Source organism: Pristis pectinata, chromosome 32 (assembly GCF_009764475.1).
Source record: "Pristis pectinata isolate sPriPec2 chromosome 32, sPriPec2.1.pri, whole genome shotgun sequence".
Lineage (NCBI taxonomy): Eukaryota > Metazoa > Chordata > Chondrichthyes > Rhinopristiformes > Pristidae > Pristis > Pristis pectinata.
The window spans coordinates 3,988,932-4,009,395 of NC_067436.1; the positions used below are offsets into that span (position 1 = coordinate 3,988,932).

The window sequence follows — 20,464 nt, forward strand, 5'->3', positions numbered from 1 at the left end:
GAAATAAGAAATTAGAATGTGTACGAGGCTGCAATACCAGGGTGACCTCGTTCATACTCAAGAGAGACCCATGTTTAAAATCCTAATGGAAAAAGCAAGCTCTTTCCAGTGACATTACTCTAAAGGTTCCCATTACAAACAGGTGAATTTTTACTATACCTTTGGACCTTCATACAGGAACGAATCCCAGATACGGAACATGATGTCACTGACAACACTGTCCACAAATACCACAAGGAACCAGTTAAACGTGATGAGTGAAAAATCCACCTTGTATTGTTCAAAGTGTGCATGCAACCGTGGTAACTTCTCACTCAGCAAGTCCTTGAACACCCGCTGGTCAACCTGGTGTACAGAAAGGAACATCATGGCGTATTAATGTTAACACACAGCATCTTTCATATCCACAGAACATGGAAAAAACATTTCAAAGTCAGCAAGTTCTAAGGAAGTGCTGTTAATTTATACACAGTAAAGTCCTACAGTGTGTGTGGTGTTCAGGACATGGAGAGAATCATTGCTCTTGTTCAGATATTGCCATGGGATAGTTCACATGCAACTGCAGTGACAGATGAGAACTTGGTTTAGTGCTTCAATGACTATGTAGGATTCAGACCCAGACAATTTATTTCAGGGTGTTGGGATTATTTGGAATTCTCTGCCACAGAGGTTTGTGGATGTCCAGTTGTGTTCACTCTGCAACAGGTGTCTGAGCCTTGAGAGAATTGGGGTAAGTAAAACCAATGAACATCAGCTGTCTGAATGGTGGAGTGGTTATTCAAATACAGACAAGTCATAACATGAAGGGTATACACAGAGTGAAAAATACATCTTCTACATATGTGATAGATCGTCACACAGTTTCATCCAACCCACCTTAACCACATTGTGGAGGAATCAGTGTACATGTTAAAGCAGTTAAAGAATCGACATGCAGGCTGTACTGTAAACACCAAGACTTGTTTTGTGCCTGAGGTGCAAGGTTTGTGTTCCCCCCCCCCCCCACAAGTAAGTCAATCCTAAAGGTTAGTCTTGTGCCACTTCTCCTTCATGGCAAGAACTGAATAGATATTGCAGGGAGCAGTCTGACCAAAGCACCATACTGATTCAGCACATCTGTTTCAAGAGTCCAGTATAGCCATCCCCTTCATCAAACCTTGAAGATGATTGCCAGCATCACACAGCTCGTCTTGCACGTGGAATCTGAGAATTTATTGGCTTTGAGCCCCCTAAACTCGTGTACAGGAAGCACATGCTAGTGCTATCAAAATTCTTAGTTTTAAACACAGAGCTATTGCTTATGGCATTACAGCTAGCTCCTGCTGCAGCACATTTCCAGTAAACAGGAAAGCTAATTTGTTTTCAACTTCAACCCTTTTCATCCTAAGAGGACCTCACCTTAACCGTCATACTCCCTGGTGGGTACAATATTGGACAAATCCATTACTGCTGTTTGGCTTTGATATGTTTACACAGTTCCAGTTTGGTTTATCCCTTTCAGGTATTCTTTAAAAAAAATGTCCAGTCCCTTCAATTAGCGGAACAAATACATATTTAAGTCAATGCATGATATTGCCTGGTTTTCCTATTGAGAATTCTATCATCTCTTGTCAATAAAAACAGGGGATTCGAGAAAAGCATCTTTTCTCATTTGCAATCCCCCTGCTGAATTCAATCAAAACTCATGCAGAAGCTTACTGTAGGCAAACTAAAAGGATAAGCGAACATGTAATTACCTTACCTGTGACCCAAGCAGGTTCTTTGTGTAATAGTCTGGAGTCATAAAACACTCAGTAATGGCAACAAGGCACCAAAATGCTTCTTCTTGTTCCAGGTACAGAAGCGCGATCGCTGCCAACCTACGTGGAAGGTTTCACATGGTTCAATGCAAGATTTATTTCTTCACACTTGCCGTTAAGTAGTGTCAGACAGCAACAATTAGATTCCCCATGCACCAACTCCATCCACACCTGTAATCCCAGCATTATAGAAAACTTGCAATTACTCACAAATAAAACTAAATCTAATCCCCGTGGCACTGTAATCAATCTTTCATAATTTGGTACATTCACGTGGAAATTATCAGAAAAAAAATCCAACACCAGATGCCACATTACATACTGCACTCGGTCAAGGATTGTGTCATTTTGGTTTCTGTGGAAGCTTTGATTAATATACAAAGATAGCTGTTCATTTCCCTGAATTATACTACCAATTTCTTAATGGACTTGTACAGCACAGGAGGCAACTCCACTAATCCTGCCTGTGGAAAAGGCTTTGGAGGTATCCAGTTAGTTGGAAGTTAATCCAATTAAATCTCTTCGCAAAGGACAACCCTCCTCTTCCACAGAATCAATCTTGTGAATGTTTTGTTGAACTCCCTATATTATACATGTCCTTTTCTTGGGTAGGGAGACCAGACCTGCACATAATATTCCAGGTGCAGTTTCACGACAGCCCAGTAAGACAGCTTTATTCTTGTACTCAGATCTTGCTGCAATATAGGATATACTGGTGGCCTTCTTAATTGCTTGTGGTTTCTGCACATTTAGTGATTTGTGTGCAAGGACAGCCAGGTCCCTCTGAACACCAACATCCTTCAACCTCTCACCATTTGAAAATAAAACTCTGCCTTTATTTCAACATCCCCTCCCCCCTCCACCTGTCAACTTAAGAGGGGGTGACATTGCATTATATTCCATCTGCCATGTCCTCACTTAGTCTATCCAAATCCCTTTGAAGCTTTTCTGCATCCTTTCCTCAACCCAAACTGCCAGCCAGCTCAGTAAGATCAGCAAATGTGGATGTACCACCTCCGGGTCCTTCTTCCAAATCACAGAGATTGTGAACAGCCAGGGCCCAATCCCCGCTGCACTCTACTAGCTTGTCTCCCAACTTGAAAATGTCCTTTTCTTCCACCTCTTGGTTTCTTGTCCATTAGCCCATCCTCAATCTACACCAATATAGCACACCCAATTCCACATGCTGTTTGTTTAATAAACCTCACGTGGTACCTTAAAGACCTTAAGTCCAAACGTACATCAACCACTGGTTCACCCTCACCTATTCTGCAACTCTATAGATAACATAAATCCACATGGCTTTGCTCAATCTTATTTTTTTCCTCTATGTACTTCCTACCACTTAACAGATGAGCATCTTCTGGTTCATTGATCTGCAATTCCCCATATTTTCTTTCCTATTTTTAAACAAGAGGATAACAGCAACTGCCTTCCAATTTATGGGAGATGCTCTAGAATGTACAAAATTTTGGTCGATGGCAACCAGCATCTCTAAAGTCACTTCTAAAACCTTGGGATGTTGGTCATAAGATCCTGAAAATATATTGATTTTCAGCCCCATTGATTCTTTTCCCCCCAGTGATAATAGTTTCAGTTTTTCATTCTCAACCTGTCATTCTCCACTGTTTCCAAGAGGTATTTTGCATCTTCTATTCAGAAGAACAAAAAAATCTGTTTTATTTCCACACCTTATTTTCAGTCTGAGGGACAGACATCAACATCTGCTAATATTTTCCTTTTCACTCTTCTATAGATATTTTTGTATTCTGCTTTAATGCTTCTCATTAGAGTTTTCTTTTATTCAACTTTCCCTTTCCTCAACAGCATCTCCTGAACTAAATTCTGAAGATTCATAAATCTTTAGGTTTAATAACATTGCCAAAAATGGTAGTAAGTTTTTATGTTGGTTACTTCCATTGAACCACTGTTGCATTTTTGTATCTTAAAGGAATATGTACAGCTGCAAACTAAACCCCTGCAAGTATTTCTTTTTCCTACATAAACTTAATCCTTTCTGAAAATAATTGGATTACTTCCATCCATCCCTGAAGTGCACTCCAGATTACAACCTGCTTCATAAAAGAATTCTTAAACTGGTTGGCAATTGTCTTGATCTGTAGCCTTTGGTGACAGAAACAGTTCTCCCCACTCTGCCAACACCATCAATCTCTGAACACCCACATAGTTCCCTATCCTATTTTAAACAAAATGACTACTTGCATCATTCTTCTATCAACATAAAGCAGAGCTGTCCTGAGTATAATCAACTGCACAAGGTCAACAGAGATGTCAGAAGCAGCACCGGAGTAGAGGGAGACAGGTCTATAACCACCAGCCAGACAGCAGAGCGCCTCAAGCTCAGTAGCATCACTGTAGAGAATTGCCAAGTAAATATTTCCCTGCAGGGTACACGAGTTGGCCACAGGACACTCTGGACAACCTCCAACAGCAAGATTGAGAGAGAAGAATCTACAGGATGACTTACTGTGGTGGTGAAGGTGGGGAGTGGGGTGAAAGAGAAGGGAGAAGAAACAGAAAGGCAACTGAAAATAAATGTCAAGGTGGAAAGATCGTAAAATTATAGAAACATGGCCTTCAAGAATTTGGACCGAACATGGTAGGGTGTGAAATATTTACAAGCTTTTTTTGTGTGAGCAGCCCAGTTACACAGGTGTACTTTTACAGTGACTTGTCTCTACCTACTCTTACATAATAGGAAGGGCAGCACAGTGGCGGCTCACATCTCCAGTGGCCTGGGTTCAATCCTGACCTCTGGTGCTGCCTGTGTGAAGTTCGCAAGTTCTCCCTATGACTGTGTATTTTCTCCAAGTGCTCTGGTTTCCTTCCACATTCCAAAGACGTGCAGGTTGGTAGGTTAATTGCCCCTAGTGTGTCATGAGTGGTAGAATCTGGAGAATGTGCATGGGAGTGTGGGGAGAATAAAGTGAGATTAGTGTTAACGGGTGGTTGACTGTCGGCAGGAACTCGGTGGGCTGAGGGCTTGTTTTTGTGCTGCATGACTCCATGACTCATTAATAGATCACTCTCTCCTGGGCAGGATGAGTGATCTGCAAGTTTGTCTTTGCTGATCTGGGCCAAAAACTTGATAGAGGAACAAAGATATTACTTTCTATATCTACCCTGGTTTTTCTATCAAATGCTTACTTGCATTTTATCAATGGAAGCGGTGAAGTCTTCACCACGTGGAAAGTGTGATCCTGAAGATACATTTTCCATCTCCAACCCACAAGGATGTTGTCAGGACTGGAGGACCTGAGTTGTAGGGAGAGGTTGGCCAGGCTGGGTCTTTATTCTTTGGAACATAGGAGAATGAGGGGCAATCTTATAGAAGTGTTTAAAATTATGAGAGGCATAGGTAAGGGACAGTAACAGTCTTTTCCCCAGGGTAGGGGAGTCCAAAGCTAGGAGGCATAGATTGAGGGTGAGAGGGGAAAGATTTAAAAGGGACCTGAGGGGTAACTTTTTCAGAGGGTGGTGAGTATATGGAATGAGCTACCAAAGGAAGTGGTTGAGGCAGGTACAATAGTATCATTTAAGAAGCACTTGGATAGGTACATGGAGGGGCAGGGCCTGGAGGGATTTGGGCCAAACGCAGGAAATTGGGACTAGCTTGGTGGACAACATGGTTGGCATAGGCTTGTTGGGCCAAACGGCCTGTATTCGTGCCGTATTGCGCTATGACTCCAAGAGCAGACAGCGTAGGTTTAAGGTGAGGGTGCAAGAGATTTAGAGGGGATGGGGAAGAATTGTTCACCCAGAGAGTGGTTGCAATCTGGAACACACTGCCTGAGGTGGTGGTGGAGGCAGGTACTCAGAACACTTAAGCAGCATCTGGATCGCCAAGACATGGTAGGTTAAGGACCAAGTGCTGATAAGTGGGATTAGTATAGATTGGACTTGATGGGCCTGTGTCTTTGCTGTCTGACTCTTGGAAGTGAAAGGAGGGCAGGACTCACAACTCAACATTACTGGGTCAAGGATCTTCAGGAGTTACAGGCAGGAATGTGAAAGAGCAGGTGGCATTGCAATATTGATCAACGAGTCCAGTCCTGAAATAATGAGGGAGGATATTCTAGAAGGCTCTTCAAATGAGGTCACATGGGTAGAGCTTAAGGAATAATAAGCAAATCACTTTGCTGGGGGTATACCACAGGCCTAAAAGTCAGCAGGAGAGAGAGCTGCAGGTGTAAGAGTAATAGAGGTAGGGAATTTCAACTTCCCAATATTAACTGGGATCACCCTAGAGTGAAAGGATTAGAGGGGATGGAATTTTAAAAATCTGTCCAGGAGAACTTTTAAAGCCAATACGTAGATAGTCTGACAAAAGAGACAGTACTGGACTTAATCTGAGGGAATATAGCTGAGCAAGTGATTGAAGTATCAGTGGGAGAGCATTTTGGAGATTGTGACCATAAGTTCCAAGGTAATTATGGATAGGGATAAGGATGGTCAGGAAGTCTAGGTCCTGAATTGGGGAAAGGCTGATTTCAATATCACAAGACAGGATCTGGCAAAAGAGTGGGAGCAGACACTTGCAAGTAGATCAACATCCAACATGTAGTCATCCAATAATGAGAAGGAAAGATGGAATAAATGCAAGGAACCTGGATGTCAAGGGATACTGAGGGTTGGAAAAAGAAAAAAAGTATATGGCAGATATAGAGAACTGAAAACTGGTGAGAGCCTTCAGGAGTACAGGTGGTGTAGGGCGCACTCAAAAAAGAATTAGGAGGGTAAAGAGGAGACATGAAATATCATTAGCAAACAAGATTGAGGAAAATCCAAAAACAATTTGTAAGTACAAAGGGTAACCAGGGGAGAGTAGAGCCCAATAGAGATCAAATGGGCAATCTGTGCGTGGAACCAGAAGACGTAGGCAAGGTCTTAAATGTGTATTCACTGAGAAAGACATTGTGGTTAGAGATTTCAGGGAAGACGACAGTGAATTTCTAGAACATTAAGAAGTATTAGATGCTTCAGCAAGCTTAAAGTTGGATAAATCCCAGGCCCTGATGAAATGCATCTCAGGCTGCTATGGGAGGCAAGGAGGAATATTGCTGGGGACCTGACAGAGGATTTTATATTTCACTTGCTTTAGCTGATATGCCAGAGGACCGGACAACAGCAAACATGGTACTTTATTCAAGCAGAGCAGAAGGGATAAGTCAATGGCAGGGAAGTCACTGGAAAAAATTCTGAGGGAAAGGATTAATCTACACTTGGAAAGGCAAGGATTAAACATAGTCAGCATGGCTTTATTGGGTGAGATCCTGTCCAACCAATTTTAATTATTTTTTTTGAAGCAGTAACAAAATGTGTTGATGAGGGCAGTGCAGTTGATGTAGTCCATGTGGACTTCAGTAAAGCCTCCAACAAGGTCCTACATGGGTAGCTGTTCCAAAAGGTTACAGCCCATGGCAAATTAACCAATTGAATCCAAAATTGGCTTGGTAATAAGATGGTGAAGATGGAGGGTTGTTTTTGTGATCAGAAGCCTGTGACCAGTGGTGTACCACAGGGATTGTTGCAGGGGACCCTGCTGCTCATTATGTACATTAACGATTTTATATGAATATAAGGAGGTATGATTAGTAAGTTAACAGATGACATCAAATTTGGTGGTGGTGTTGATAGTGAGGGGTTTAGTCATAGTACCATACAGCATAGAATCAGCCCCTTTGGCTCACCACGTCCATGTTGACCATCAAGTACCCACCTATACCAATCCCATTTACCAGCTCTTAGTCCATAGCCCTAAATGTGCTGGTGATTCAAGTATTTGTCTAGATACTTAAACATGTGAGAGCACCCACCTCCAGCACCCACTCAGGCAATGCATTATAGATTCCAACCACCCTTGAGGTGAAAAATTCTTCAGCTCCCTTCAAAACCTCTTGTTCCTTCCCCTAATCTAGGTTCTCTATTTGTATATACTTCGACGAGGAAAAGTTTCCTAATAACTAACCTGTGCCCCCCCTCATTTTCTATATATCTGTCCCCCCCAACTAGCAACAACACATGCAGATTTTTATATAATCTGTATATTCTCTAATCACACCTCCTAGACTGATATCCAAACAGTTAAACAGTAGGGGACCTAGCACTGATCCCTGTGGTACATTGCAGGTCACAGGCTTCCAATCACCTTCTCCCTGCTGTTACCAAGTCCCGGGCTACAGGATGTCACTAATCTGTTGGTAAGACGGGCAGAGCAATGGCAGATGGAATTTAATCCTGATAAGCATGAGGCGATGCACTGCGAGAGGCCTAATAAGGGTAGGACATGCACAGTGAGTGGTAGGACTTAGGGAGTCAGAGTCATACAGCATGGAAACAGGCCATTCAGCCCAACTGGTCTGTATCGACCACAGCATCCTCCCTGCTAGTCCCAGTTGCCCAGTCCCATAACCCGCCAAGCCCCTCCCCTCTACATATCTATCCAAATACCTCTTAAATGTTGCAATTATATCCGCCTTGACCACTTCCTCTGGCGGCTCATTCCAGGCACTCACTCTGTGTAAAGAAGTTACCCCAGTACTCCTGTGTAAAGGAGTATTGAGTAAAAAAGGGATTTTTGGTGTAGAAAGCCAAGGACCTTTGAAGGTGGCAGCACAGATAGAGAGTTGGTGAAAGTGGTATACAGGATACTTTTCTTCATTATGGCATAACTTTATAAAACATTGGTAGGGCCTTAATGAGAGTACTGTGCAAGAGTGCTGGTCTCCACACTGCAGGAAGGATGTGATTGCACTGGAGGGGGCACAGAGGAGATTCACCAGTATGCTGCCTGGGATGGAGGAGTTTCAGTTATGAGGAGAGGCTGGACAGGCTGGGTTTGTTTCTCTTGGAGTGGAGGGGCTGAAGGGAGACCCAGATAGAGGTATTCAAAATTATGAGGGGCATAGATAGGGCAGATAGTAGAAAACCTTTCCCCATTCCAGAGGCATCCAAAACCATGGAGCATAGGTTTAGGGTAAGGAACAACAGGTTTAGAAGGGATCTGAGGAATAATCTCTTTTCAGCCTGAGGGTGATTGGAATCTGGAAGGCACCAGCTGAGTGAGAGGTAGAGGCAGGTACTCTCACAGCATTTAAGCAGAATCTAGTGTTGGCAAGGCACTGAAGGCTTCAGAACAAGTGCTGCTAAATGGGGTTAGTATAGATGGTCAGCATGTATCGGGTGAGTTGAAGCTTCTGTGCTGAATGACTAGAAGGTTCTGTTTACTTTCTCACAAGTAGATTTTCCAAAGCGCACAAACCTAGATAATCATGAATACTAATCACCATTTCCAATTTGTTAGAATCCTTTAATGCAGCAAGCTCATTATTTTTCCAGTTCGTAGGAGAAACCAGCCGGAGTGTATTTGGGCCTTTCTTCAATGGCAACCTGCAGTTGCAAAAGAACACCACTAGATGGCAAACACTGAACAACTTTGCCTATTCCACCATCCAAACTAACTGCCAACTAACACTAAATAAAAATTAGTGCCTTTTTATTTCCTAGTTTTATGGAGGTCATCCACACAGATGACTTCCGTAAAACAAGGAAATAAAAAGGCACTAATCAACATTAACTGCAGATTTTAATTAAAATGTAAGAAACTGGTAATATAAGAAAGTGAACCTTATGGCCCCTTGAGCCAGCTCACTGTTCACCATCGCCAGTCTGATCAGAACAGAATGGGTTTTTGACCTGAAACATTACCTCTGCTTCTCTTTCCAGATGTTTCCTGATCTAAGTGTTTCCAGTACTTTATTTTTATTACGGGCAACACTTATTCACCAATAACCTACTCATTGATGCCCAGTTTAGCTTGCACCAGGATCATTCAGCCCCAGACATCAACACCTTTAGTCCAGGCATGGACTAAAGATCCGAATTCCAGAGGCGAGGTGGGAGTGACTGCCTGTAGTATTAAACCAGCAAATGAACAAGTGTGGCATCAAGGAGCTCTGCTAACACTGAAGTCAAGGGGCATCAAGGGATAAACGCCACAATAGATACAGAGTACTACCAAATGCAAAAGGAACCAAAAAAACAAGCTGCTGGAGGAATTCAGCAGATCAGGTAGCATCTGAGGACATAGACAGTCAATGCTTCGGGTCATGATCCTTCATCTGGACTGAGTATAGGAGAGATAGTATAAGGAGGAGAGGGGAAGGGCTGGGACAAGAACTAGCAAGCGATAGGTAGATCCACGAGGAGGGGTTGATTGGCAGATGGGGGAAGGGAAGAGTGGAGGTAGGAACAGAGGCTGGGAGGTGACAAGTGGAGGCAATAAAGGTTTGTGACCTGAAACATTACCCCTGCTTCTCTTTCCAGATGTTTCCTGATCTAAGTGTTTCCAGTACTTTATTTTTATTACGGGCAACACTTATTCACCAATAACCTACTCATTGATGCCCAGTTTAGCTTGCACCAGGATCATTCAGCTCCAGACATCAACACAAGTTTAGTCCAGGCATGGACTAAAGATCCGAATTCCAGCGGCGAGGGGTTGATTGGCAGATGGGGGAAGGGAAGAGTGGAGGTAGCAACAGAGGCTGGGAGGTGACAAGTGGAGCCAATAAAGGTTTAAGGTGAGAGGGGAGATCAGAGGGTTAAGTTTTTTCACACAGTAGTGGTTATCTGGAATGAGCTTCCACAGTAGAGGCAGATACAATTACAACATTTAACATGTATTTGGATAGGAAAATCCTAGCTGGAAGCTCAGAACTGTCCTTGTGGATTGAGCAGAAGTGACCTTCAATCTGTGTTTGGTTTCTCCGACAGAGGCTCTTGGAAGCAGTGGTGTGGAAAATGTCTTCAGAACAGATACATGGAGCCAGAGAAACTGGGAGAATGGAATGGAGTCCCTGCAGAAAGTAGAGTGAGGTGAAATAGGCAAGAAGGGGAATCTGTGGGCTTGTAATGGATATTGGTCACTAACCTCTCCTGAGATGGAGACAGAGAAGTTAAACGAGGGAACAGTCAAGTAGACCCGTGAAAGTGAAAAAAAAGGTTGGAAATTGGAAGCAAGAGGTAATGAAACTTTTGAGTTCTGTAGGAGAACTGGAAGCAGCGCCACTACAGTCATCAATAAACTGACAGTTAAAAGGTGAGGGAGGAGACCAGAATGGGACTAAGTCCCACAAACAGACACAGCCCAGACCGATGCAGGTTTCTGTAGCTGTACCTTTGATTTGAAGGGAGTGCAGATCAAGGTGAGAATGGGTTTGGCCTGGTCAAGAGTATACTTTACTTTTATTTAAAATTTGCAATAGGAACCCCACTTATATCGTGGTGATATCCGGTTAATCTATTTCACACAATTGACTGTATCACCAACTCAAAAAATAACTCCATTTCAACCTGATGAGATTTTACCATAAATGGCTAAAAGGCAGTATAAATGTTATTGCTGCATTTGCAGTCCAAGTAAACAGATTCATTTGCCCAAGAACTTTATCTTCCTTATGCAGATCTTGTCATTAAATCACTTGCTTAGTAGACTCAAGGCAATGCAAATTGGAAATCATGATTTTCTGAAGAAATGTAAATTATTTCATAATCCTAAACCACAGCAGTGGAATGACAATGTTGATGCAGCCACTACAAATAATCTACATCCACTCAGCTCCCATTTTGCTGTTCTGTCTTCTGAGACTGAAAGGGAGCAGTCGCGACCAGATTTAAAATTCCACACTCCGTTTCCTGCTTAGAATACATCTCTGGTGAAAGCTGAGCCGAGTAACAATATGTTCTGAAACCTTCTGATCTCCGTCGTGGCTGCTTCTTCATGATTACTCACAAGTGATGCTAGGTGTCTAGAGATCAAGTTTTCATCAGTCTTTCCATGGCCTTGCCCCTCCTAATCTCTAACCTCCTCCAGTAATAGGACCAAAATTGTGGCACGTGTCCATTTCAGACCATTGCGTTCATGTTCCACCAATGACAGCCATCCCTTCAGTTTTCTAGACTTCTTAAAAACTTTGGAATTCCCTAAAGTTCTCCATCACTCTTCAAAACCTACCTTGCTGAACCAGCTTTTGATCACTTATCACAATACTTATTGATTTAGCTTAGAATCAAATATCTTGATAATGTTGATACAAGAGACTGCAGATGCTGGAATCTGGAGCAACACACGAGATGCTGGACAAAATGAATGGGTCAGGTAGCACATTTGGAGGAAAATGGACAGTCAACATTTCAAAAGGGTCTTGACCCGAAATGTCAACTATCCATTTTCCTCCATAGGTGCTGCCTGACCTGCTGAGCTCCTCCAGCCTTGATAATGTTCCTCTGAAGTGACCTGGATCATTTCACAATAATACAGGTCCTGTGTAAACGCAAGCTGATTTACCATTTGTTTGTTCTGAGCCAGACTCTAGGACATGAGCTTATCAAGTGGTGGCTCTTTCATAAATCAGCAACACTCGAATAGAACCGATAAACTGAACACAGCAAAATTTCTGATGTGGATAAACAGCAGTCAATGTGGGGGAGAAAAGGAACAAGAGAAATCTCTTCCTGTGCCTTTGAGAAACCTGTTATTCCAAACTATAGTCTTACCACAAAGCAAGATTTGCACAGTGGAGGCAGTTATGCAGCTACAGGGAAACCAAAAATGCAATTATTCAGGGCTGGCTGAGCAGTTCCAAGCTTCGAGGAACAATGGTCTCACAATAAATCAGGGATTTCTGGGAGTCATTGAGTAGTCCCTATAAAATGTCAAAAATCAACACCCTCCAGCAATAGTCAGTGAATAAAAGTGTACTAAAGTTGTAAAGAGATCTCTAAAGAATGTGTTTTTGACTTTATTTATATTGCATTCAAAAGAAGTCCTTCATTGTCCTTATTCTATTCTGATTATCTATCAAACTTACCAAACTAAGATCACACCAGTCTCAATATATTCAAACCTAATTCACTGTATTATTTTTTGTATAATTTACGCCACGATTTAAACAAGGACCATTTAATGGAAAGCTTGCAACAAAATGAATTTTTCAAATTTAGCTTTTGTTGTAGTTATTTTGTATCTGCTGGTTTGTTAGTGAGAAAGTGAGGGAGTAGCACTTAGCTAATTAATATTTCAAGACCTATTCAAAAAAGTACATACCTGTTTAAGCCTTGGCAGTATCCAACATCTGGATTTCTCCAGGAAAATGCCAGCAGAATGTTTCGGAGTTTTTGTATTCCTTCTGAGGTTGGTGAGGCATAGTGCTTATTATTTGGCAAAGTGCGCATGAGATCCAACTCAATCTGTTTCGAAGCAGGGTTCTGTTTCTCTAGTGCTTTCTTTAGCAAGGAGTTAAAATACCCTGAACCGCATTTATCCCTGTACTTTTTGACATGGAGGTTGACACACCACTTCCAGACCTTTGATCTATGTTCATGTGGAACACCCCAACGAATGAGGCTCTTCAGTTCAGGTGAACGCACCATTTCTCGGTTCATGGTACCAGCAAAGTAATTTGCCCATTTAACTCCTGTGGAAATTTCTTGGCTGTCGGTGAGCGACATGGACTTTAAGTCTAGAGCTCGAACTTTAACAATTAATGTCTCCTCCTCACTATCTTCAGGCACTGTCTTGAAGCCATAAATGTCGTACTCACTAAAATGAAAATACCAAATGTTTCATTTAGCATTTTTCTACTTGTGAGATCACATAATAACATCAAAATGGATTGTGCAAAAATACAACATTTAAGCTCTTTAATGTCTTTCCAGTTCATATTACATTCCATTTTAACACATAGCTCTCCGTATATGACTTTTTTTTAAAAAGTAATTGAGGGTGCGGAGCTCTTTGTTATTCATAAGTATACCTCTGTCCAAATTCACCTCCAAGCCGTCAGCAATAACTCTAGGTTTCTCCTCCTATTCTCAATGGCATGTTCACAAAGAAGTAGTTTTTCCAATTTTACTGTTTGTTTTGCCATAGTGTTTATAATTTGGAATGGTCCAACTTTTATAATCCAATTCATCAGCTTGAGTTAAATTTAACTCATTACCAAACAGTTGTCACCAACTCATGTGATTTTTTCTTGAGAAGTTTCTAAAATGTTTATTGCCAAATGCCATTAGGATACATGTTCATTATGTATTTTCTGTACTGGGCTTCTAATTGGTGAATGATTGAAAACCTTCAGACAATTAGAAATTTGCTTTACTCCATTGAAATTTAAATACCAAAATCACATTAATGGTTTATTTCTCGGCTCAGAAGTACACTCTGTCATGCTTGTAACCTTAACAGATATATGCTAATTAGATTTGTAAATCTAACGTGAAGTCTCTTGCTGGTATCTAGTCATGTGTTATTGATTATATGGATGAAAAAATATCACTCTACAGCTATTTGCTAGATTTTAAATGCACTATCTGCTGTAGCAATGTGATTAGAATATGTCTGTAATCCAGATTTATGCAGTTAATGAGTGGCACTAAATTATTACCTGAAGGAACAATGGAAGATGTGGGAAAAATGTAGCAATAATTCTTTGTGCAAAGAAAGGTGTCCAACTAAGTCAGGTTCCATGGCTTCAAATTCATTCTAAATAGCTTATTAAAAATAAGGGATAAGGGAAGCAATGTGGTTTTTAGTAGACTGTGTCAGTTTAAGTGCGTGCATTAAAGACATTAGCCTGCAACCATGCTCCCTGTTCCATTCTAAATAAATGGATTTTTTTTTAATAATGTAATTGCAGAAGTATATATACACCAATTAAAAAAATACATACTTCAAGTTAGACGTGGATGTTTGACTTTCAACTGCCTTCCCAGTTCAGGGACAATAGATGCCATCATTGCCAACAACATTGACATCCATGAATAAATCAAACCAAATTGGTATGGATAAAAAGAACAAAAATTAAAATTGAGAGAATGGAATCATGGTATCATCAGGCACAAGAAATGTAGGGAATAAGGATATATGGAAAAGTCAACAAACTTAAAGACCAAAGGGTATGTATAAGAGAAATCTAAAAATACGAAGAGAAATATTCTGCTAATGCATCCCTAAAAAGAGAATTGTTAACTATGAGGTGAGACCTCCAAGAAGGGAAGCATGAATCAGTAGAGGATAAATAGGTGGGGATATTTAACAAGTACTAAAGTGTTAACTGAAGACAACATTTGGGAAGAGTTGGATTTTCATTTGGTTAAAATAAGAGAAATTATTTACCCAAAATAAGAACAAAATACAAGGACTTTCTGAGATGCATCCAAAGTGGCAGACACCTCAGAAATTGGATGGAGGTCTTGGTGTCTCTCTGGGTTCTGTTCTGGTATTGCTCCTACTCACCACACATACCAGGCATTCAGATATCGGACCAGAGGAGATATCCAAATTTGCAGATGATATGAAGGTAGTGCAGTAAAATACAATGAAGATGAAAGAACACATAATGATAATAGGTTAAGGCAAAGGCTGCAGGTAGAATTCAGTTAATATGTAAGAGTACATTTTGGGTGAAAGGATTAACTATGTTGAGTGGGGTAAAGCCGTGTGGTGTGGTGGCGAAAGGGTCAGTGCTCACAGGACACAAAAAATTAACCAGATGGAACACTGAAGTGGAACAGACTGAAAAGATGCAAAGGAGAATCAATGCAAGATATTAGTTTGACCATAATGTATCTTGGATACACTCTGAACACCCGACATTGTATGGGCGTTGAGAGTATATCGAAGATACATTAAGAAGGTGCCTGGTATGTGGGAATACAAATAAAAGATTGGGGCTCTTTGCACGTGAACAGAAGAAACTAAGCAGCAATTTGGCAAAAAGGTTTAAAGTTTTGGTAAAAGGGTTTAAAGTTTCTAATGACTGAGCAGTCTAGAACAAGGGAACATAGATACAAGATGAGAAGAAAAAGATTTAAGATAGAGGCGAAGCATTTTCTTTTAAATTCTGGGTTGCAAGTTTGTAGAATACACTCGAGTTTTGACCAAAATGGAGTCAACATTTAAAAGTAACTTAGAAAGGTGATCGAAGGATATAGGAACAGGGGATCAGAGCAAGCATGTTGAGTTATGACACTGACTCATGTGAAGGACAAACAAACTGATTGGGCTAAATATCCTGTTCCTGTGTTTTGTTTGTACAGCTCAACTTCATTGTATTATACAATGCAGACAGTTATGTTTTTCTTCCTCCTGTTTCCTCGTTACAACTTGTGAAAAAGGCGGGAATATCATTTATGTGCTCCTAAGCCTCAGCTTGTTGCAGAACAGCAATCAGTGAAGGCTTGATAGAACCACCAAGGAGGACACTTCCTTGTTTTCTTCTCCTTTCAGTAGGGAGCTATTAAACTCAGCAAAGTTTCAACAAAAATGTTTCTCTAAACTACCCAGCTCAGAGAACAGTGATATGATATTACCTGACAGGACTTGGTTTGAGAACGGTTTGCTCCGGATGTTCAGGGCTATCCACTTTCAGTGCATCTTCCAAAAGTCTAGAAATTACTTCATGTGTCGGACCCTTTTCCCCAGAACAAACAGGATTCTTAACTTCCTGAAGGAGTACAAGATGTTTGCTCTCTACCTGGCACAATCTAGCTTCCAGGCTGGTGCACTAGGAAGACAGGGAAAGGAAAGACTGTCACTGTCAGAAGATCAACATTTGTAATAATTTGAAATCACAAGTTCTAGATATTTTTCAATTAACAAGACTCTCAATCATAGCTACACAGTGTGTTATGGGAGGGAGAGGGATGCAAGAATCATTACACAATTGCAGAATTTCTCTCGAAGGAACTGGAAATACAAGTCCAAACCCACACAGGACTAAAAGAAACTCCAGTATACATGCCCTAAATGAAAAGTTAACCAGAAAACCCATATTAGGAATTTTAAAGCAAGAGTGATTTTTTTTTAAAAAGAAATACAGGATTAATAATCAGCTAAATACCCCGATTTTGAATATTTGGGGACATTCTTTGTAGAGGTATATTTTTATGGCACCTGGGATGTGATGCAGTAGGTACAAGCTAAATGTCCTTGTCCATTGGAACAAGCCAGACCTGGTTTCTGTAATTGACTAGCAGGCTGAGCAGGGCAGGAAGCCCAGTGGAATGTTCTTCAGAGACAAAGGAGCTTGTTCCTAAAGCAATTAACCCGTCCAAATGAGGGGAAAGGTGATAAGCTTTGGGAACATCTGGTCACTTCAGAGAACGTAGCTACTGCTAATAACAAGCTGATTGAAAACAAATGACCTTTGAAGGGATGTGACACGTTGTTCTAGTCAGATACTAACGGACAGGGATCTCTTCTCAGAATGGCCAGACAACAGACAAGCACTGGTACGAAGACTATATATGCCCAATGGGGAAAACTGCTATCTCAGATTTACTGCTACAAAGCTCCACCCTTGACCCGAATAGTTATACTACCTCAACAGTGTTGCAAAGTTCACTTTAGGCCCTTAGCTGGTTCTGACTAAATGTGTTTTTACACTATTTAACCTCAAGTTTTATCAGGGTGTGGCTAACACAACAAGTCTGGAGACTGTCACACACAGGGAAACCAAATAAAATCACATAACACTCAATTAATTTGACTAGCATTACACAGGCCAAACTGCTGCTTTTTGATTTAACTTTATTCTTTTCTTCAATTTTAAAAATAGCTTTAAATAACATCTTTGAATTTTTATTTCTTTCTTTAAACTTCCACTATTAGTGAACACCCACAACTCACTCTCACTGTTCATGTCCTTACTGCTTCTCACACCTCTGCCACCCTTTCCCAACAACCATTGACCTGACACCTGCTGGCCACATGCCATCTGATCATCCATCTGACATACCCAAAACCCAAAACTCCTTTCCAAGCACACCACTCCCGACAGAGTGACCAACACCCCCATCCCCACCCAATTCCTCACATTGACTATATGCTCCAGCCTTCTCCATAACTGCCCGACTCCCAACCACTGATGTTCTCACTAAGGCCTTTTCACCTACCAACCAGCTCTGTTATCCCAACCTCCCACATCCAAAAGTTAATACCTCTTCAATCACAATCCTTTCCCTCTCCCCATTATCCTCCAAGCCCCAGGATCTTCTTCCCAACCACACTAATCTATGGATATAGTTGGGCATTGCTGATTTAGATCATTTGAAAGGCCAACTAGATATTTAAAAGATTTAGAGATGATGGTGCTTTGGGGGACCTCTCATCTGCTCTGCCATTCACTAAGATCATGGCTGATCTTTTGCTTCAGTGCCATATTCCTGCATGAACCATATATTCCTTGATTCTCCTTAATATTCAAAAGCTTATCAACTTTCACCTTGCAAGCCTCCACAGTCTTACTGGGTGATGACACTTCCTCTCATTGCAGTCGTGAATGACCAACTGCTCATTTTGAAACTGACCTCCCTCAGTCTAGACATCTCAGGCAAAAATCATTTACCCCATGGAAAATTTATGTTTCAATAGGATTAGCACTTGTTCCTCTTAATTTTCCTGGATTAAGCCCATATCCCTTGATATTCCCAAAATATTTGTGCATCTCTCTAACTTCCAACTCAGATCATTCACCTGGGACCAATCATATTTCTTTATTCTACTTTTGTCATAGTTGGGTATGTATACAATACTACACAGGACTAAAAGATAAAGGGAAACAAAGTTTGAGCATGTGCATGGTTTAAGTTGTTGTAGTCAGTGTTTGCACTATTCTATTCTTGGCAGTAATAGCTGGGTTTGATCTAGGTGACATCCACATATACATTAGCAATCACTGTCTGTTTGTCCTTCCCCTACCCAACATCTATAACCCTCACCCCCTTAACTCATTCGCACTACAAACAAGAAATATTGTTAAGATCATTAACTTATTTCCTATAAAGTAAAACAAATTGTTTCAGAAAGTGTAGGTTTTGTAGCCCTATGGACATTGTGGTTTCTAGACTCTTATTTTCAAGAAAAATCTAAGTGATGAAGTGAAGGATAATTTACTCAACTCCAGACACCAAAGTTGAAAAAGGCTTAAAGTGAAGTGTTAAATTGGCACCTTCTAGGTTACATCTTAAATTGCCTGAAGATTTAAGGGGTAAGGAAAAAATTGCAGAGGATCAGCAGCTGCTATACAGAAATGCAGGGAAAGGAAAATTAAGGTCTCAATTTAATCAAAATGGGGACATTGAAGAGCAGGTAGTTCAGTATATCATGAACAAAAGGCTGTGATGGCGAGGAAACTTCATTGAGAGGACATATCTTTAAGATTCCTTCACTGGGAGTGCAAACAAGGTGCTTGAAGGCATGATCTCTGATCTTTACTCAGCATATTTTTTGTAGTGCATTTTACATGAACGCACAGAATTTTTAGTGTACGTATCAAATTAAAGCAAGGGTCAATACTAAAGAAATTATTGCTGCCCTTAATACCTCCAGTATAGACTACGGCAATTTAAAACATACAACTTCATCAATCCAGGTGTAAATATACTGCAGTTGAAATACCTTTGCCTCCAGTGCTTTTTCTCTCATCTCAGCATTTCTCTTTAGCTCAGAAAGTTCTAAGATTTCCTTGTTCAGGAATTTGTTCTGTGTCCTATAGCCCTGAAGGGCGTCCTGGAAGGAAAAATATTACAATATTACAACATCGTGTTTCATACAGACTGAGTAGAAACTAATTGTGTCATTAAGATAGCCTAGGCTAAGAAAATCTACTGTTCTCAGTGTCCAAAATCTGACATTTGACCAGGTCACCTTAGTTACAGTACAATTGATCCAGTTCACCAGATGGAAAAGCTACAATTTTTTGCACTGTTTTGGAGGTTTTAAAAAAAAGAACCGATTTGGCTTTTGTCCATTTGCAGCAAATCCAAGAGGGATCAGGATAATTCACAGGACTTATCAGTCTGACCACATACTGGAGGGAGAAGTCTCTTGTCAACAGACAAAAGAAATGCACCTGGGACACATAAATGGACACTTCTGGGGTTACAAGTCTCAAAACATCACTATTGTGCATGAATGCATACTATCCTGTGACAACTAATGCTCTGAATTTCAAGTGGAACAAGAATACCCTATTAGGCTGCAAAACTAAATGCAGCCAAAGTTAGGGCAAACAGCAGAATGGATGGCAAACTGGCCGCAAAACCAGTTACTCACTAGTAAGGTGGATGGTGGAGGATCAATTTTGGGACCACTGTTGCATAAAGAAGCTATACAGCCTCGAGCCTGATCTACCAGTCACGGCTAATCTGATCTTGGTCTCAACTCCACTTTCCCTGCTGACCTCCATGATCATCGATTCCCCATTTATGGAATTAAACAATTTCAAAACCTCTGTATGATGGGGGTCATGGGGGCTGAGGGGTTTGTTAGTTCTGAGAAAACTAGAACAAAATCCAGACAACAAGTTTAAAATTGGTACATAAATGCCAAATAAATTTTAATACAGCTAAGTGTGTGCTGGTATAGTTTGCCGCAAGGAATAAGGCAACAGACTCCTTGGAAAATAGAACACAAAAAGTGGCTTAGAGGTACAGATTCGCAATTGTAATAGAAATGCAGATTTTAAAAAAAAATATAAAAGTTCAAGGCAATAGGACTCACTTCCAAATGAATGGAATTCAAAAACAGACTGTGTTGATCCAGTATAGTACCTTGGTTGAACCACACTTAAGAATACTGT

The 20,464-nt window shown here is 40.9% G+C and overlaps 1 protein-coding gene across 2 annotated transcripts in view; it reads right to left on the minus strand.

Moving 5' to 3' along the window:
* Positions 1-20,464, minus strand: part of tbc1d2b (TBC1 domain family, member 2B) — an 80,596-nt gene that overhangs the window by 6,572 nt on the left and 53,560 nt on the right. For both annotated transcript variants that reach the window (XM_052042343.1, XM_052042344.1), the window contains exons 7-11: positions 19,282-19,392; positions 16,194-16,387; positions 12,928-13,422; positions 1,742-1,859; positions 160-345 (exon numbers count right to left, since the gene is read on the minus strand). In XM_052042343.1, coding sequence (XP_051898303.1) covers positions 160-345; positions 1,742-1,859; positions 12,928-13,422; positions 16,194-16,387; positions 19,282-19,392 — 1,104 coding nt within the window. The remainder of the gene's footprint in view (positions 1-159; positions 346-1,741; positions 1,860-12,927; positions 13,423-16,193; positions 16,388-19,281; positions 19,393-20,464) is intronic.